We start from the raw sequence: 20,432 nt of genomic DNA on the forward strand, positions 1-20,432 counted from the left end.
AATACTGATGCACTGGAAGAATCCCAAACTCTAAATAGAAGCCTACCATGAAGAATATCCTTTCACTTTTGCTGCTCAACTCTAATCTCAACTTTACCATGCCAAACGTGGTGAAGCCAATCAATGAGACCCACTCAAATTGCATTGCTAACCTTGTCATCACTTGGGTCCCAAAGCACACTGGACTCACATCCATCTATTATGTAGAGACACCAATAATTGAAGGCATCTGCAATACAATAACTATCTCGAACTTTTGATAGACTAGCATGGATGTGCTGACTTTGCAAGTTATTTGACTTGAAAGATGGAGTCAAATACATGCAATTACTACTTCTATCTGATGAAGATGGTTAGTACCCATCCCATAAAGGATGGTACACCAAATCCTTCGTGTACGGTTCAAAAGAAAAATAAGTACTCTTGTGTATGCACTAACAGTAAATAGTGGTAGGCATCTTGTGTTGGTGGAGATGGGCATTCTCTGCACCATCCTAATGGACACCATCAGGGACAGAGTGTTGGACATCAACGTAATACCTAAAGAAACACGAAAGAAGTTGGGACAACCTACGTTATGGTCATCAACTTTTCACCTGGTGGTTGTGGACCAACATGACATCAAGCCAGTTGAGATGTTGATGGCGCAAAGGGCAATGGATAGCACTCAGGCATTTGTCTTGGACTTCATGGTAATCCCACTCAAAACGAAAGCCTATGACATGATCCTTAGGAGAGGGTGGCTGGTTGCAGGAAAAGTGAACCATAATTGGAAAAGGAACACCCTATCAATAGACAAGTCTAGGAGGAAGTTCACAATTGATCTCAAAACACAGATGGTGAGTGAGGGTTTGATATTATCGTTAGAGTCTGAGTCTGAAGGAGGAATGGATGGGATAGATGAGGGAAAGAGGTGGATAGAACCTAATGAGGAAGGCATTTTAGAACTAGAGGGATGCTTTGAGGATGATATGGACTCAATGAACAAACTCTTCCATTGGCAAATGAAAGATTATGAACTAGTCCATTATAAATACATTGTAGGTAGATAAAGGGGCAGAGGACTTGTTCCCACTAGAGTACGAAGATTATGCAAAAGGGAAGGCCCAAGTGAATGAGATACCAATGCAACAATTTAGCTTGGAGACAACAATTCAGTACGAGAAGCCTTCACTACAGACTACAAATCTTGGCAATTTAGAGAACCCTAGAAACATTCTAGTGGGGGACGACTGGAATCAAGTTTTCAAGGCTGCAACATTCAAAATCTTCATGGAATATAAAACTGTGTTTGCATGGACATATAAAAACTTGAAGGGCATACCTCTAGAGTTATGTGTGCATTGCATCGCATTGGTATCTCGGGTTATACCGATACAAAAGAGATCGTATTGAATGAGCAAGAACTTTGTGGTACGAGTCAATGAAGAGATAGATTGCATGCGTGACGTAGGTACCCTTTTTATAGTCTAGATGGGTGAATGGTGTCTCCCATCGTCATCTCATTAAAGAAAGAGATGAATCAAATCCGTATACGTGTGGACTTCAAGTGTCTCAATGTTGTCACGGTCAAAGACCCCTTCTCCATTCCATTCATTGATAGCATTCTCGAGGAAGTTGAAAAGCATGAAATCTATTCCTTTATGGATGGATTTTGTGGGTATAATCAGAGATCCACTATGAAAGAAGAAAAATTGAAGACAACATTCGTGGTGGAGGACAGTGTCTATGCCCACCACATTTAAAAGGGATAGTCCTACATATATTTGAAGACAACATTCATGGTGAAGGACGGTGTCTACGCCCACCACGTTCTAGAGGATAATCCTACATATATTTGATAAAAGGTTTGTGGGGAACTTCAAGGTGTTCCTCGACAATTGGTCCATCTACAATGCTCAGGATACACTTGGTAGCTCTTTGGGAGTGCATGGAGAGATGCAGAAGAGCAAGGTTAGCACTAAACCCCCAAAAGTGCAAATTCATGGGGACATAGGGAAAGTTGCTTGGGCACATTGTGTGTATGGCTGGACTAAAAACTGACCTAAACAAAGTAGAGGTAATCATGAAGATGGAACCCTCACGGACACCAAAGGAGTGAAGTAGTTCCTTGGGCACATTGGGTATCATAGGCAATTTATCAATAATTTGTCCCAAGTCTCATACCCATTGGGTAAGTTGACATGAAAAGGTAAGTAGTACATGTGGGGGTCAATGTAGGGGGAAGCCTTTGAAGAACTAAAGACAAGGATGGTGGGTGTAGTAGTCTTGGCATACCCAAACTGGAATAAAGAGTTTCATGTCTGTGTGGATGCGTCAAACTTTTCTATTGATGCTATATTGGCTTAGGTGGGCGACTATTGGTTGGATCACCCCATTTATTTTGCTAGCAAGTTATTACGGAAGGAAAAAAAAGAATTATAGCACGACGAAAAGAGAGGCACTCGGAATGGTGTCTGTCATTCAGAAGTTTTGGCATTACCTACTAGTGACACCATTTACATTCTACATGGATCACTAGGCGTTGATGTACTTGGTCAATAAACCCATCATCCAGGGGAGGGTAAGCAAGTGGTTGTTGCTAGAGGAGTTCACTTTTATGATCATCGTACGGTAAGGGAAGAGTCACGTGATTGCAGACCAGCTCTCCTAAATCAAGTTTGGAGAACCATTGGATGGTGTGAATGATAATTTCCCAGAGCACACCTGTTCCATTTTGCAGTATTGCCTGCATGGGACACTACCATCAATGCGTATTTGTCCACATCCCGGTTCTTGAGGGATATGCCACTTGGAGAGAGAAGGAAGTTTGTCCTCAGAAGTATGATGATCCAATTGATTAATGGGCTACTGTACAAGATGGGGCTGAATAAGGTGTTGTGTAGGTGTGTTATAGAAGAAGAGGTCCCCAATGTCCTTAGGGAGGTACATGAAGGTCTGGTGGGTGAACACATGGTACTAGACACAACAACGAGGAAGGTGTTGCTTGCACAATTCTGGTGGCATATGCTATCCAATGACATTAGGGAGTGGGTGTGAGTTGTGACAACTACTTGAGGGTTAAGAAACCATTAAAGCAGGACTTCATGCCTCTGAAGCCCTCACATGCACAGGAGCTATTCGAGAGGTGGGGACTGGACTTCATAGGGCCACTGAAGGCTAGTAGAGCCAAACAATGCAGATATATTGTAGTGGCAATAGACTACCTTACCAAGTGGGTGGAGGTAGGGGCCCTACCTGACAACTCTGCATTAAGTACAACCAAGTTCATTTATGAAAATGTTATAAAAAGGTACAATATTCCAATACAATTGATAAGTGACTGAGGGGCCACTTTGTAAATTATGTCATCCGATTGCTAATCATATAATTTAAAATCTTTCATTCCTTGTCAAGACCCTATTACTCGAGAGTGAATAGCTAGGCCAAAGCCACGAACAACAATCTTGGTGTTGGTAATTTTGAAATTGTGTAGGGTAGAACAGGAAGATTGGGAAGAGAAGCTACCATATGTACCATGGGTCTACCCCACGACGTACAAACTAACCATTGAGAAGTGTGCTGAGAAGCATCAGACCTGTGGGACGTACTGTGTACAATCCCTACAGTGGTGGAAGTTGGGCCTATGGGTGATACTTGAAGGCAATGTAATGACCCTAGTCCTAAGATTGAATTTAATAAATAATATTAATGATAATAGTAAATAACTAAATGAACAAATAGTAATAATAAAAAAATAATAATAAAAAAAAATATTTATTGTTATTTTTTGATTAAAATAATCATGATAATAATACTCTACAATATATTATCATACAAATTATTATTATGGTGAAAGAAAATATTCTTATTAATATTATATATCATATAATGTAATATCCCATTTACAAAAATATATTTTATTAATAAATAACAATATTAAAATTTAAATATAAATAATAAATATGAAAGTAGATAAATGATAACTAAATTTAATATATATTACAATTAAATAAGTTTAAGATGTAAACTTATTTGATTAAGACATATCTCTTAAATCCTAAAGATGTGACTGTTCGAGAGAGGATCATTAAAGAGATATAAATACATAAATAAAATAGAAATAGGCGGTGAACATTGATTGGAAACATCAACGACTAGGAAGACAACAAGGAAGGTGGAAAAGTGAACAATATCATCTAACGCAAATGATGGACAAAGAGGCAATGATTCGTCCAACTGAAGACCATAGCTTTCAAACGAGGGATTTTAACCACCATTGACAAGAGAAGTTATTGGGTCATCACTATCCAACGAGACTGAGTAAATTAGAGAGGAGGAAGTGTCGATAGTAGAAAATGGGCAAAATAATATCTGAACCTGACTACAACGATAACCTATGATTACCATCTTCAAAGGTAAAATCAATATCTGTGGATTCACAAAAGTTTCAGTTTGATGATAAGATGTCATTGATGAAAAGGCACCATTCAGTGTAAGGAACAAATAGGGAATTCTAAATACAAAGCAAGTCTAGACAAGAACAATCAAACACCAAATCAATTGAATAGTGGATAGACCCTTGCATAGCCTTCATACAGTAGACACAATTTGCATTGATTGACATTACTTGTGATGTGAAGACCAAAGGATAAGGTCCGACATAGAAGACTCCATCCTGCTCCAAAATTGAGATTATTGATTCATTGTGAGTATAGAGAGGACATATAGGAACTATCGATCAAAACTATATAGAATTGAAGGAAGACAAGGGAAGCACATTGAGGAGACTATATGACGAAATGGAATATGAGTATATGAAAGGATTAGATAAATGATATATGTATTGATCATCAAGTATTAGATGATTATGGGTAGAGCATCCATTATATGGTTTATGAGGCCTTTAATGGGAAACATTAAAAACTTAAGGAGAGGGGCCCTAAAGAAAAAAAATGAATATATATATATATACACAAATGAGGGAGAATCGGTTACAGTTAGTCACAAGGTCAAGAGAGAAATTTCAAATATGGAATATAAATTATATAAGTGTTAATTTGAAATTGTCGAGTAAATTAAGGATGTCTCTAGTTGGGGACATTACAGTGGTATTAGAGCATATCTTTGCATCCTATAGAAAAAGAGTGAACGCAAATTTATGATGGAGAAAATGATAAACCAAATATGATGAGAGATGTAAAGATTTAAGATAGCTATGGAAAAGCATAATCATATTATTTCAATTTAATGATCATTACAAAAACATATATTACATTTGCAAATGTAGGGGAAAGAGTGGCAATTGGGAGAACTGCTAATGACACCCTATTGTTAGCACCTTCCTAAGAGGGCAATTAGGGAGAACTATGGTAAGGACACCATATTGCTCTATAATTAAGGGAGAACCGCTAGAGCACCCTATTGCAGAATTAGTTGAGGGAGAACTGCTAAGGGAACCCTATCATAGTGATAGTAAAGGGAGAATTGCTGCAGGGTACCCTATTACACTGTGATTATGAGAGAACTGCTAAGGCACCCCACTATAGAGAAAATATTATAAAGGCCTTAGGATGAGATAAAGTCTCTCCTAAGGATTACAAAAGGGATAATCCTAAAGGGATATCCATAGAGGCCTTAGGGAGAGATAAAGTCTCTCTCAAGGATTATAGAGATGGATAATCCTAAAAGAATACCCATAGAGGCCTTAGGATGAGATTCCTAAGGATTAAATAGAGAGGGATAATTCTAAAGGAATATCCCTAGTGACCTTGGATGAGATAAAGTCTCTCTTAGGGATCATAGAGATGAGTACTTCCCAAAGGGATACTCATTGAGGCCTAAAGGAAAGATAAAGTCTTCCTTAAGGATTTTGAAGAAAAGAAAAAAGGGTATCCATAAGGATTGGGAGGAGATAGTCTCTACCAATACTTATGAGGATTACTAATCAAGACTTGTCATGGGTCAAAGAACGACAAGGAAGGATCGTGAAGCACACAATATATAAAGATAAGTTCCTCTGTTAAATTGATCTTAGTACTTTGAAATCTAATCTTGTGATACTTCAATTTATATTTAAAACTAGCTAATCCCAATTTAAAATTGTTGTTGCAGGACCGTCGATTCAAATCATAAGGAGATGGTATTGAATTGCTTGAAGACAAGCAATTTTGGGAAGGGCGGATTGTAATGACCCTAGTCCTAAGATTGAATTTAATAAATAATATTAAAGATAATAGTAAATAACTAAATGAACAAATAGCAATAATAAAAAAAAATATTTATTGTTATTTTTTGATTAAAATAATCATGATAATAATACTCTACAATATATTATCATACAAATTATTATTATGATGAAAGAAAATATTCTTATTAATATTATATATCATATAATGTAATATCCCATCTACGAAAATAGATTTTATTAATAAATAACAATATTAAAATTTAAATATAAATAATAAATATGAAAGTAGATAAATGATAACTAAATTTAATATATATTACAATTAAATAAGTTTAGGATGTAAAGTTATTTGATAATAGCTAAAAATATTGGTCGTATTTTACTGTTTCAAGTTCCCGAATGGGAGCAAGATTGGAAAATCATGGAAAAGGAATCATATCTCAAATGTAATTATGATGGATATGAATTGATGGACCCGGATGTCCCGAAAAAGTTCCTAAAAGATTACATCAAAGAAGGTATTCAAATCAAGATTGTATATCCTTTTCGCTTAAAACCTTGGTATGAACCTAATTCTGTTGAGACTGAAAAAAAAACAACAGGATACTTAACTATCTATGGTACAGAAATTGAATCACCTTTTGGTAATCCACCAAACGTACCTTCTTTTTGGGAACCTATTGGCAAATGCATTTGGAATTATACGTCCGATCGGGCAAAACCTATTATCGAACCTATCCGCGAATTGATAAATCTTATCTGCGAATTTCTAAATGAAATACAAAAGATAGGAAAAGAAATAAAAAAGATGGTAAAGGCGATAAAGGAAAAGGTTGAGCAAAAGTTTGAGCAAAAAATCAACCTAGATACTAGGAAAGAAATAAAAACTATTCGGACTAGGCCTACGTCTAATATTCAATTTTCTTTAGAAATAGTAGAAGATGAACCATTTTCAATTCAGATGGAACAAAATTTGGATCTTCCAGATCCAGATGATTGGACAATCACAATGAATGATCGAATCAACCAAATGAATGAGGAGTATCGCTTCAATCTAGATATTTATAATAAATTGAAAGCTGATTTTAAACAGAGAATGGATCAACCTTCTCCTAACATAAAATCCAAATTGAAAAAAGAGTGGATTCAAATCAAAATTTGGCGTTCGTGTTTACAAAAGAAAAGTCTTCGCTTCATCAGGAAGAAATTGCCGGTTTTTATGAAAGTTATTCATTTTAGGGTGAAATTGCTCCTTATTGATCTCAAAATAAGTATGTTCAATATGATCGAGTCAAATTTGGAATTTTGCATGCAATTGAGTAGAAGTTTTGAAACAATTAAAAAAATATTCAATAGCAATCATCCAATTAGCAAAAACGTCGAATCCAAATGCCAAGGAAAAGAAATTTCCCAAGCGTACGTTTTTCATCAAATATGGAAAGAAATAAGAAATATGAAAGGGTTATATGTCAAAGATCTGATAGAATCAAGAGCATCGTCCCCTTTTATAAAAAAAAATGTGAAAGAATTTTTGGGCTCACAAGGAATATTGGATTGCAAGCATCCTGGAGAGTTAACGATTAACCATTGGAAGCACACTTTCATATTACCCCTTCTTACTGCTGTATTTATGTTAATGCATGTTCTAATGATCCGCAAACAAGGTATTTCAGGTCCTTTATAAAAAGGAAATCTACATTTTGAATCAGTATTGAAAACCTATTATTTTCTTTTTTTCTAATAGATCATTGCCGCGAAAAACATGTTTCTCGGATTTCTCCTTTCAATTATTAAGTATTATTAAGTATTAAGTATATTTAATACAAAGAATTGAAGTAGATACTGATCTCAAATGGAGAAAATGGATTATGGGAGTGTGTGACTTGAACTATTAGTTAGGCCGTGCAGATCAATTTATAGGATCTGTCATATAAAGATTCAGATCGAAATGTGTCTCTATCCCAATTTTCTTTCCAAAAATAAGAGGTTTAGAACCTGGGCAAAAGGCAAACACTTTGTTGTGTTATAAGAGAATTATTTCTATGATCGAATCCGAATTAGGCTCCGTGAGATCCAGGTAATAGTAATAACATTTCAGAACTCAAATTTATTACTTAAATTTATCCTTTCCTTTTCATAGTATGAAAATGCATGCATTTCCCTTGCGTTTCAATACGGTAAATTATCGGAGTAAAGGAAGGGATCTAAAGAAGGAAAAAGGCCAGATCAGTAACAAGTCAATACCTTGTATGCAAAATACATTGTGAGGGTCTAGATAAACACAGATTACAAGGAATAAGATGATCCAAAAGGCATATTGATCATGATCAAATTTGTGAGCTTACTTGGATACTGAGCATACGAAAAAATAAAATTATGAATTTTCCATAGATCTTCTTAGTTATACTGATTCTAACGATACGTCGTTCATCATTTTTATTTCAACTATTGCTCGAGCCGGATGATCAAAATTGGCATGTCCGGTTCTTTCGGGAGATAGATTCATATTCATTCATAAAAATCTACTTATCCCAATAACAAAGAAACCTGACTTGAATGATCCTGTATTAAGAGCTAAATTAGCTAAAGGCATGGGACATAATTATTATGGCGAGCCCGCTTGGCCCAATGATCTCTTATATATTTTTCCAGTAGTTATTTTTGGTACTATTGCATGTACCGTAGGTTTAGCAGTTCTAGAACCATCAATGATTGGTGAACCGGCAAATCCATTTGCAACTCCTTTGGAAATATTACCCGAATGGTATTTTTTCCCCGTATTTCAAATACTTCGTACAGTACCTAATAAATTATTAGGTGTCCTTTTAATGGCTTCAGTACCTGCAGGACTATTGACAATTCCTTTCTTGGAGAATGTGAATCAATTCCAAAATCCATTTCGTCGTCCAGTAGCTACAACAGTATTCTTAATCGGTACCGCAGTAGCTCTTTGGTTAGGTATTGGAGCAACGTTACCTATCGATGAATCTTTAACTCTAGGTCTTTTCCAATTTGATATAAATTAGAATATCTTAATATAGGGGAGGAGGAAAATCTTTTGTTTATATATCTAGGGAGTAGTTGCTTTAAGATAAATCCTAAAAATGTGACTGTTCGAGAGAGGATCATTAAAGAGATATAAATAAATAAATAAAATAGAAATGGGTGGTGGACATCGACTAGAAACATCATCAACTAGGAAGACAACAAGGAAGGTGGAAAAGTAAACAATATCATCTAACGCAAATGATGAACAAAGAGGCAATGATTCGTCTCGTTGAAGACCATAGCTTTCATAGGAGGGATTTTAACCACCATCAACAAGAGAATTTACTGGGTCATCACTATCCAATGAGATTGAGTAAATTAGAGAGGAGGAAGTGTCGATAGTAGAAAATGGGCAAAATAATATCTGAACCTGACTACAACAATAACTTGTGATTACCATCTTCAAAGGTAAAATCAATATCTGTGGATTCACAAAAGTTTCAGTTTGATGATAAGACGTCATTGATGAAAAGGCACCATTCAGCGTAAGGAACAAACAGGGAATTCTAAATACAAAGCAAGTCTAGACAGGAACAGTCAAACACCAAATCGACAGAATAGTGGATGGACCCTTGCGTAGCCTTCATACAGTAGACACAATTTGCATCGACCGACATTACTTGTAACGTGAAGACCAAAGGATAAGGTCCAACATAGAAGACTCCATCCTCCTCCAAAACCGAGATTATTGATTCACTGTAAGTACAGAGAGGACATATAGGAACTATCGATCAAAACTATATAGAATTGAAGGAAGACAAGGGAAGCACATCGAGGAGACTATATGATGAAATGGAATATGAGTATATGAAAGGATTAGATATATGATATGTATTGATCATCAAGTATTAGATGATTATGGGTAGAGCATCCATTATATGGTTTATGAGGCCTTTAAGGGGAAACATTAAAAACTTCAGGAGAGGGGCCCTAAAGAAAAAAAAAAGAATATATATATATATATGAATGAGGGAGAATCAGTTACACTTAGTCACAAGTCAAGAGAGAAATTTCAAATATGAAATATAAATTATATAACTTTAAGTGTTAATTTGAAATTGTCGAGTAAATTAAGGATGTCTCTAGTTGGGGACATTACAGGCAAATAGTTATGATATAAATATCTTACATCCATGAGAAGGAAACATCTTCGTTAATACATATGGTGAGTCAAAGAATATGCTACCGCAGTAAATAGTAGAAGTCAGGAAATTCAAAGGGTAACCTACGCATTCTTTCTCGTGAGTAGCAAAATCACACATAAGGCAGCCAATGAAACAACGACTAGGGATTTTAGAGGTTGGTAGTGTGGGAATCAAGTACCATTGTGTAACAAGCGTGTGCACAAAATTATCCTAACCGTTCCTTGAGTAGCATATTCACAAAATGACAAAGGATTTAAGAGGTTGGTAGCGTGGGAATTCAGTTCCATTGTGTAGAAGATGTGTGCACAAAATTACCTAATTGTTCTTTGAGTAGCATATTCACAAAACAATGGAGGGACCATTGTTGATGGATACAAGCACACCAAGAAAAAAATATTGGAAGAAGCATTTACAATCGTCCTCCAATAGTTCTTTAGGAATGAACAGGGATGCGAGAGTATTGTCCTTTAGTGTGAAAGTTGTAGGAAGAAAGGACATGGATTCAAGAAAGAAGAAGGTGAGGCTGAAGATACAAATGCAAACTCACACATAGAAGGATGATGTTAGGGCACAAAGTGTGGTATTTGCGGGATTGAATGGGTTGGAGTGTTGAAAGTGGTAGGAGACACTCGACATAGACCTTGTGAAGCAACAAATGAAGCTTACCGAAGTTCTTGAGGTGATATAGATGCCATTCTTTTGTATTAGAGACTATGACGGGGCCCTTCAAATGCTCGTGGATTCTTTCGATAGACATGCTTGTATAAGCAATTTAGGGTACTTGGGATACAACTTGAAGATTACATTTTCAATAGCAGAATTTATGAGGGTTTTTGGTATTCTAGGAAGGATATGGCAAAAAATTGAGATGAAGGCCAAGAAAATCACTCATGAGGAGAAGGAGCAGCATTTAATACAACTCATTTCCTCATTTCCAAGGTGTTGACATAGAAGAAATGGAATCCCTTACTAGCACCTCTAAAATTTGAGGAATCAAGAAATCTTTCATTGCACCTTGAGAGTGGCATTACCTGATGGATGTGGTGAAGATTCAGCTCATGGGTTCTAGGAAGGCGTTCGACATAGAATCGCAAAACATCCTTACAAATAGCATTCGTAATGACATAGTGTACGACTAGGCATCCATACTGTTTGAAAGGATCTATGAGTTCCTAAAACTCCAATATAAAACCTTCTATATGTCACATTGTGCCATTGGTTTTTTCCTAGACACCACTTGCATACAGCTACCACACGATGAACTAGAGGTCAAGCTAGAGTGTACTTTGGCACTTGGTGAACCCTCTATTTTTTAGTGGTGGCATTTGGATAGAGGCGATGCATCTATAGGGTAAGAAAGGAAGCATCAAGTGGTTTTCGAGTGCGAGTTCAAGTTTGGATGATGTGGGCAGTGACAATGAGGACTCTAGTGAGGATTTGAGTGGAGGTAGTCTCTAGATGGTTGGTGGAGGTACCCAAATAGTTGAGGGAGACACATTATATTTTATCGTGGCTATAAGGGAGGCCACACCCACACCCTCAGGTGGTTGTCCCACACGAGTTTTGCTTACTTGATCGCTTCTCTCTAAGACAACCTTGTTGAAACCACCTCCATCAAGTGGTACCACCATGCTAGCGTACCAGTATCTGGATTTGTGGCAACTGCATGCCCCACTTTCTATCCAACCTTCTAGAGTGCACGTGAGAGAGGCTGATAATCAGCCGTGAGCACAATTGCTTTGCATATGGAAGTAGTTTATGTCCCTGAAGAGTTGGAGTTGGTGTAAGAGGAGACGCTGAGTATTGCGATGAAGGTTGTTGAGGCCGAGGCAAGGGTGACTATTGAGATCAAATTGGTAGGTGTGGAGCAGCATGTAGTTAAGGACACACAATAGGATGATGTGGAGGAAATGTTGGCCAGTGCTGGTAGGAAGGTAGAGAAGCCAAAAGAGATGATTGTCAGTGGCACTCCATCACAGGAATGGACAAATGTGAGCACTTGGCTCATTCATTTTTGATGGCACCTATGCCACCAGTTGGATCTGATACCCTCTCACTGTGGCGGGAGATACCCCCTTAGGAGATAGTCAATTTGGAAGGCAAGAGATCCATTGTAGCACGAGATTTGGAGAGGGAGAGTCCACCGGTCAGGCATTTGGTAGTGACTCCTCAAGAGGTGGGCATTTCGGAGTCAAACAATGTCGAGCAACATATCATACAAATGGCTGAAGGAGTGAGGATGATAGTGGTAGTTGCACCCCTTCAACACTTATATATGTCATGTACTTGAGTCTAAGAATAATCATGATTGTGGAGCAATAATTGTGTTGGCACTGTGAGTACTTATGATATATGACTGTAAATACTTTTTTATATTAATCAAGAAGGCTTGGTGAGCTCTCTGATACTTTGTGTTGCATTACATTTCTTTCTATTACTATATATTCTTGTGTGTATGATCTGTTACCCAAAGGGGCAAACACTGCATGAATTTTGTGACATGCTATGTTTTTTGTATCATCGATCCATTTCAAAAATTTCTTCTTTTGTGATCTTGCACCTACAAATCTGCATATGATACCTAACTTTGCGAGGGCTTCCCAGTCTTCTGCAATCTCCTTGGTGACATCAACAGTAATGATTTCATCTCCATTTCCATTCACATCTTCATGCACAAATCATGTCCAATTCTATTTTACCCAGACCTAGGGTTTCACCCGCATTTGTAATCTTCCTTAGAAACATTTTGCATTCTTTTGCACTTTGGACAGTGCTCCGTGTTATTTCTTTTCTTGCATATAAATTGAGAGTAATGTCTTTATATTATATCAGTAAACATAAAATTAATAGGAAAAATATGGCTATATAAAATCCAGAATAGCTAGCATCTGAGCCTGTGATCCAAGAGACAATGACAATATTTTCTCGTCAATATGCAATCTTATTGTTGCCAAACGTGGCACACAAAAGGAATCAACTGCTTTATATTGCATGGGGGATGATCCTTTGACATCTTAACTTCCACAAAAAAATAGCAAAGCATACATAACTTGGAGTGAATTCTAAGGATTGTTCTTAAGTACTTGTCTATACAGAAAGTATAGGAAATAATACATTTATTTAATTATCTTTTTATGTGAAGATAAATAAAAATTTACTCAATCAAACATTTTTGTTAAGCACATTTGTACACCTGAATTTGCCATGACACGTGAAAACCATAACAGAAAAGGAAAAAGCTAGTTTTCGTAATATAAAGACTATCTTGCCTAAAAGTTGCATTTTTTTTTCCATCACGTTGTTTGCATGCTCATTTAACTATGTAAAAGCATTCCCAAGACTTCGAATAAGCAATAGAGTAGGTACCTGTCCATAATGTATTTGTTTTGATCGTTCTAATATAGTAGGAAAAGTTGTTGTTACACTCTCTGACTCTGCAACATTTAGCATTTGATATACAAAGTCAAATAATTCAAAGTGGAGTTGTTGACCGAGCAAGTATGTTATTGTACAGCCTCCCCATGCCACTGAATCACCAAATTGTTGTTGATTGCTTATTGACTCTTCAATTGGCTCTCCACAAAACATCTGCAGTTCACATGGACCTTTACAGTATTAACAAACCAAGCAACTCTGCCAACATGTCAGTAAAACATGGAGCCACAGGAAATGTGTTAACATGCATTGAACAATTCATAAATGAACAAAACATGCCAGATAAATAAACTATTGTATATATTGGAAAATAAGCAATGCAGTATCTACCATAAACAAAAGCCAAAATCATATTAAAATTTCTGCAATTAGTTAGGACTTATAAAATTATTTCATGATACAGCAAGAAATTAGAATAGACATGCTTTCTAAAGCTTACACAGGAAAAGATACAACAACTTTTGGTAATTACAAAATCACGAATGTAATGACGCAATTATAAAATGTTTTGAGTCTTGCATGTAGTAAATTGCCATATATTGTTACAAATTAATTTTAGCATTAACAAGGATAATGCAATTACAGATCCACTAACATATAGTTCTCTGATTCTCTACTGTGCACATTATAAGTAGGGTCACCATCATGCACAATAAATTACTAGATTAGAGGCAATTAATTTATTTCGTTTATTTTCATGCAATAGTTGCTTTGTAAATAGTATAAACGTATCTTGGCTCTTACTTTTAGTCAATGGTAATTCTCATGCTTGCATATTGTTGAAATTACTATTCCTCCAAAATTTAGTTTTACCATTAAATCCAGAATTCATTACTCAATGAAACTTATTATGCTTTTCACATGTGTATTTCGTTATGTGTGATGAGTTAAATTGCTTTGGATAGTATGTACACTTTGTATTTCACATAGGCTCAAGGGTGGAGATTGCGGCAACTTATGGAGTCCTCCATTTAATTTACCATAGCATTCATGTTTATGAGTTTTATCCTATTGAAGCTATTTGTGTACTTATATTGTTTATTTTTCGCATTTAACTAAATGTTGCCAAATTTCAGTCCATCTCCTTTTGCTTCTAGCTTGGTCAGTTTTCATTGCATTTATGTTTGAGTCCTTGTCTAGGTAGCCCCTAGGTGGCTCTCTTCTCATAAACATATCTTCGAGGCTTGCCTTATGTGTTCTATTCGGGTTTTCCTTGGCCGCTTCCCCCAGCACCGCTATATGGGTTTCTTGCTTTTTCTATGCATCAGGGTCTTAAGTGATCTAGGTTTGGGTGAGTTTCTATTTGAGCATCTTCCCAATGAGAAGGAAGCCTACTTTAGTTCTCCAATTAACTCCTATCACTAGCATGATGGATTCTAGCCCATGCTATCGAATTCCCTTTGTTGGCGCACTTCGTCAGTTAAGATCCCAAATAGCAAAGTATATGGATATCTTCAGGTGTATTTAAAGATTCGTTCATGATGAGATGATTAGAAGAACGAGGATCTATAGCCATGAGACTCTCAGAGTATGAATTTGAAGTCAGAATCTGTTTCTGTGTAGAGAAACAAACTTCCATCGACCTTAGAGCTTCCCCCTTGGAAGCGAATGTCTTTCAGTTCATTTCCGAAGCAATGTTGGAAAAAGAAGAGGAATAGCCACCAAATCACTAGAATACTTCTAGTTATTCAAATCTTTGAAAAACATATGCCTTGATGATACTTTCCGTCAAAAGGAAAATATGGAGCTTCTATCCCAAAAGATAACAAATGTGGAAATACTAAATATGAATGCGAAGACATTCTTTGGAAATATCACAAAGTTGTTTCCAATGGAGTAGTTCGTGAAGTGCAAACCCGATGTAAAGAAAATAATAGTCCAAGCCCTCAAGGCAAAGAGTTCACTTTGCGGCTTCTTCAAGGAATGAGATAAATAACAAAGGAAAGCTTTGTGCGGAAAAGAAAGTGATAAGGTATCTAGGGCACTGAAGGAGTATTTCTCGTGATGCAATCCCAAATCAAAGGAAAGGCAAGCTTGCAGAAAGATAGGTTTATGCTTCCTTCCCCACACATTGAGAATTTTAGTGCAAACTTTTGTTCCGGATTCCCAAGTGAAAAGAGTAACTTCCAGTAGGCTAGAACCAATTGGTTCGGTAAGTGAATAATCTTGCTACTACATGAAATTTAAGTGAATTTTATGTCATCAAATTTGTGAATCATCATATGGGTAGAGGTAAAGTGATTTAAAGAGCTGTTAATCTACCCAATTTATAGAAAATCCAACCGTTACGACTGTTAGTTGTGAGTTATTTTGTTCGTGTGGCGCCAATGTTCAAATCTCCGAGTCTATATGATTGGATTTTTGCCAAACAGAGTTCCTCGTCTCATAACAGCTAATTTGTCAAAGTAATCTGTCTTCTCTATGTAAAACTATAAGCTAATGACAATCAAAGCAGCAGGTTATGAACGTCTAATTGGATTAGAGAGTGAGTTAAAGTACCTTCCTGATACTTCCTTCAAGTTTTACAACCTGGGTGATCTGCACAGAAGACTTAATACCCAACCCATCCATCCAATTACATAGAAACTGAAAGAAAGCGGATTAGTTGAAGCTGCCTGATTCCCCATGGTTGTGCAAGTGTGCAAATTGGTAAAAGAATGTATCGAGAGATACAATCCGAAGACAAAGCAAATATTGTCGCCCGACCAATCTATCCTGCTTTTTGTGAGTAAGGAATTGATGCAATCTGCCTTTAGGATCCCAGTGAGGGAAGAGTATTGTGACATTGATTTCCCTTCATCTGGATCGATGTTTAATGAGAAAAAGACTCTGAGGAGAGAAGATATGTAGAGAACACGGTTCTAGACTCCTCGTAGCGAAAAGAGTAAGATGCCAAGGAATCTTTTTAGAACCAATCTAAAGAGGTAAATTGTTGATATCTTGGCACTGCTATTAACATTAAAAGGAAAGGAGATCTTGGATTTTATTGAGCATAACTTCTACCTGGTCCAGGCTGTTTGTGTTGAAGGACTACAAATTGACTGGGCTCAGATTATATGTGAAGAGCTTGCCTCCTAGCTAAATTCGGTGAAGGCATTCAGACAGTTCTTCATGTCATCATATTTGATATGCTTTAGCCACACATCATCTCTGGCCTAGTCTTCCTAGTATTGAGGACTTTGATGAAAACACCAAGGTGTATGAATTTTATCCCCATCTCCAACTACAAAGTTTTGAAGGATATGTAAAGGTAAATGATGCCTTCACAATGAGGCTGTGCCGATAATTGCAAGGGTGCCCTGAGCAAAGGTTTTCACTAGAAGCCATATCTGCGGTCAGCCAGTTCGGATGCTGTTTCATCTAATTTCCATCTTTCTCCTCCCCGAGGATTGGTGCATTCGATGACTTCCCGAAATGGATCCCTAGACATCCTAAAGATAAGGTAGTTCTTGTTGAGTTATGCAGACAAATACTAGAAGTAAACACCTTATGTTCGAATGTGAAGAAGATTGTCAGAATTCCTTTTCCAATAGTGGTAGGACCTTACTCTTGTGCCTCAAGATCTGATGCTCGAAATTCAGTTAAAGACTTTGAAAGTAGAATTAAATTGATTGATTATGAGATAATTAGACCCCAGTATGACCCTACTAACTTTGTAAAATATCATCTGAAGCTAGGGTATGCTCATAGGCATGTTCTGGATACTGAAGACTATTGGGTTGGAAGTTATGATGAGTACCAAACTAGAGAAAGGTACTAGTCTAGGCTGACACTAGATGAAATTAAGTTGTATAATGACACTTTTCATGTTAGTGATCTTGCAGATGATGACTCTTACATGTGTCCCTCAACTTACGAGCAAATCAAGAACATTCCTATAGTATCAACTCTGCTTGACAGCCTTGTTATCAATACAATGGAAGTCTTGATGCACGATATCATCAAGAGGGCGAACAAATGGGTGAAATGGACCAGACCAAGGAAGAAGAGAACTGGAACCACAAGTTCTGCTAGTGGAGTAGCTTTCGGAACAACCCAATCATCTGCTGCTACATCCACTATTGCTGCCATGTAATAACCCCAACTGATTATAACTCCATCAAACACCAAATTCTTCTCTAATTTAGTTGTTTGACATTTCGTCAAACACTTTGCAAGCAAGTTTTGATACCACTATAATATCTCGTGCAATTTTTATTTTTATTTCCAAATTGCTAACCTGAGAATTTCGTCAAACACTTTGCACAGAAGGGATATATATAAATGCCAAACTTAATTGATATGCTTGCAAAACTCCAAACAACCAACAATAAATGTTTTTGCATTTTTTTCGAAACGTAGATCATTGACTATAAATGAGAAAATATGCATCTACATCAATAAGACATTAGGGCAACAAATTCTGATGTAAAACTCTGATATAAATCAGATTACAAATGATTTCTAAATTCTTACACATGCACTAAAATATTCAAATCTATCCTCCATGCAATACAAATGAAATAGATAGGAACCTAGAGAATTGCTCAAGGAAATTTGGATTTTTACTGTAGTGAGTTCCTGTAGTAGCAACGACATTGTAGCGAATTATTGTAGCAAATCATTGTAGCGATGACACTGTAGCAGCGATACTGTAGCGGCGTTACTGTAGCAATATCCAACTTATTCCTTCAATCTTACTCCACGAATCTAGCCCTAGGCCACAAATTTGACACAATGAAAAGACTGATTTGTCTTCTCTAACAACTACAGCCCCTTGAAGGATCTTTCACCAATATGTTCGAATAAAACACCTGTATGATGTCCTCCCAATACTAAATTCATTGGGTATTTCACCAGCTCAAATGGAGGTACACAAAAGAACTCCATTCTCTAGTGGCAAATGTCAAAACCCTTGGCTCCATACAACTCATCAAATGTAAATGACAATAATCGGATGATAAGAAAAGAGCCTTTCATGCCCCCTTTATTCTTTCCTTGTGGGAGCTCACTTACTTCTCTCCCCAATGTGAGATAAAAGATATTCTTATATTTTCACTTTATTATAATATTATAATATGAAATTATGCCCCATCATAAAGTGTCTATCCCTAATAAAACCCTCTAACCACCATATTAGCTCACAATAATAGGCTATTCCTTGAAATTCTGATGCTGGCAAAACTGGGGACATTACATGCCACATCAACATCAGCCAGACCAACACAATCTGTTGGTGGAGGAGGAGACCAACCTCTTGAGAAGAATGTTCAAATCACTCCAACCTATGGAGGAGGATCTTTGCTAGATACTGGAAAGGTTGGAGATGAAAAGAAAGATAAAGACAAAGAAAAGAAGGAGAAACTAGTAGAGAAGGCCTCCTCCCCTATGCCAATCATCAACCTCGATGGTGACAATAATCCTTTGGATGGCCAAGAGCAAGGGGCATCTCAGCAAGGTAATACTCTAGCCCTCTTTGTTACTAAAGCATCTTCTTTTCCTTTAGCCAACCAAAGTAAGGTGACACCTCCAATTGTGAGGAAGCTCTTTGATCCTACAACCTTGCAGTCAACACTTAATGTCCTTTCAACCAAATCTTGGTTGGAAGAGACTATTGATTAGAAGAAGAGGAGATATGAGGAAAGTGCTCAATCTGAGAACCTTCTTATACAAGCAACTTCAGCTCAACTAGCATCAAAGAAGGCGAAGAAGCAGAAGACTATAGCATCTTTGGCCACGGATTCTTCCACTGGTCACATGCTAGTGGAAATTGCAGAGCCTCAGGAGGGAAGATTTCATGAGCTAACTCCTAATGATTTTCAGATTAGAACTGTTGACATAGGCATTCCAGCATCTAGAAATCAACAAATGTGAAGATTGAGGATAGACTGGAGGAGTTAAGGTCAGAAAAAGAGGTACTCAAAGCCTCAAATAAGGAGTTGATGGACTACATGAAAGCTGCACTTGGAAGTACCTCTACAAGCACATTTGACCCAAGTGCAGAGGAAAACAATAATTTGCTACTTAAGCTACAACAGGAGAGGCAGTTTGGTCAAATTGGCCGTGCCTAGATTGATGAATTGAAGGCCCAAGGTCCCCCTCTTACTGAGAACCTTGGGAATCTGCTAGTAGACACTGACAAATTGAAAGAAGTAGTGTCAAGACATCAGACTTCAATGCACAAAGCATTGAAGAGCCTAACTGAGCAATTAGCCTTGTTGCAAGAGGTGATTGACATGAAGATGAATGTTGTTGTGACCCACAGGATACTCAAGTCAGGCCAAGAACCATTGCTTCATTGGAAGCAATCGTTGGAATTTAAAATTGAGAGCTAAATGAAGTCTGAGCATGAGCTGAAAGATGTCTATGAACATATAAAGGTTTTGCACACTGAATCATATGTCGCCAATAATGGCCAGTTGGTAGACATTGAACGAATGAAAACTAAGTTTTTGGCATTCGTTGAAGAGGCTACTGATCCATTAAATTTCCAATTGGCCAAGATTTCAGAACTTTCAGCAATGGATTGTGTTCTAAAGCGTGCAACGGAGAAGCTCCAATCAAGGATCTCCAGAGTGGAAGAATTGACAGAAATGCATGATTATTGGATGATCAAAGCTGACAATATTCTCATCCCACGTGTCCATGAGCTGAAG

General features: G+C 37.0%; 1 protein-coding gene across 2 annotated transcripts in view; it reads right to left on the reverse strand.

Annotated features, from left to right (window-relative positions):
* The window catches only part of PIR121 (transcription activator), a 341,166-nt gene that overhangs the window by 15,853 nt on the left and 304,881 nt on the right, over positions 1-20,432 (reverse strand). For both annotated transcript variants that reach the window (XM_089823811.1, XM_089823814.1), the window contains one exon: positions 13,729-13,950. In XM_089823811.1, coding sequence (XP_089679937.1) covers positions 13,729-13,950 — 222 coding nt within the window. The remainder of the gene's footprint in view (positions 1-13,728; positions 13,951-20,432) is intronic.

This window comes from Cupressus sempervirens, chromosome 1, assembly GCF_028749045.1.
Source record: "Cupressus sempervirens isolate cs-2001-9-10 chromosome 1, ASM2874904v1, whole genome shotgun sequence".
NCBI lineage: Eukaryota > Viridiplantae > Streptophyta > Pinopsida > Cupressales > Cupressaceae > Cupressus > Cupressus sempervirens.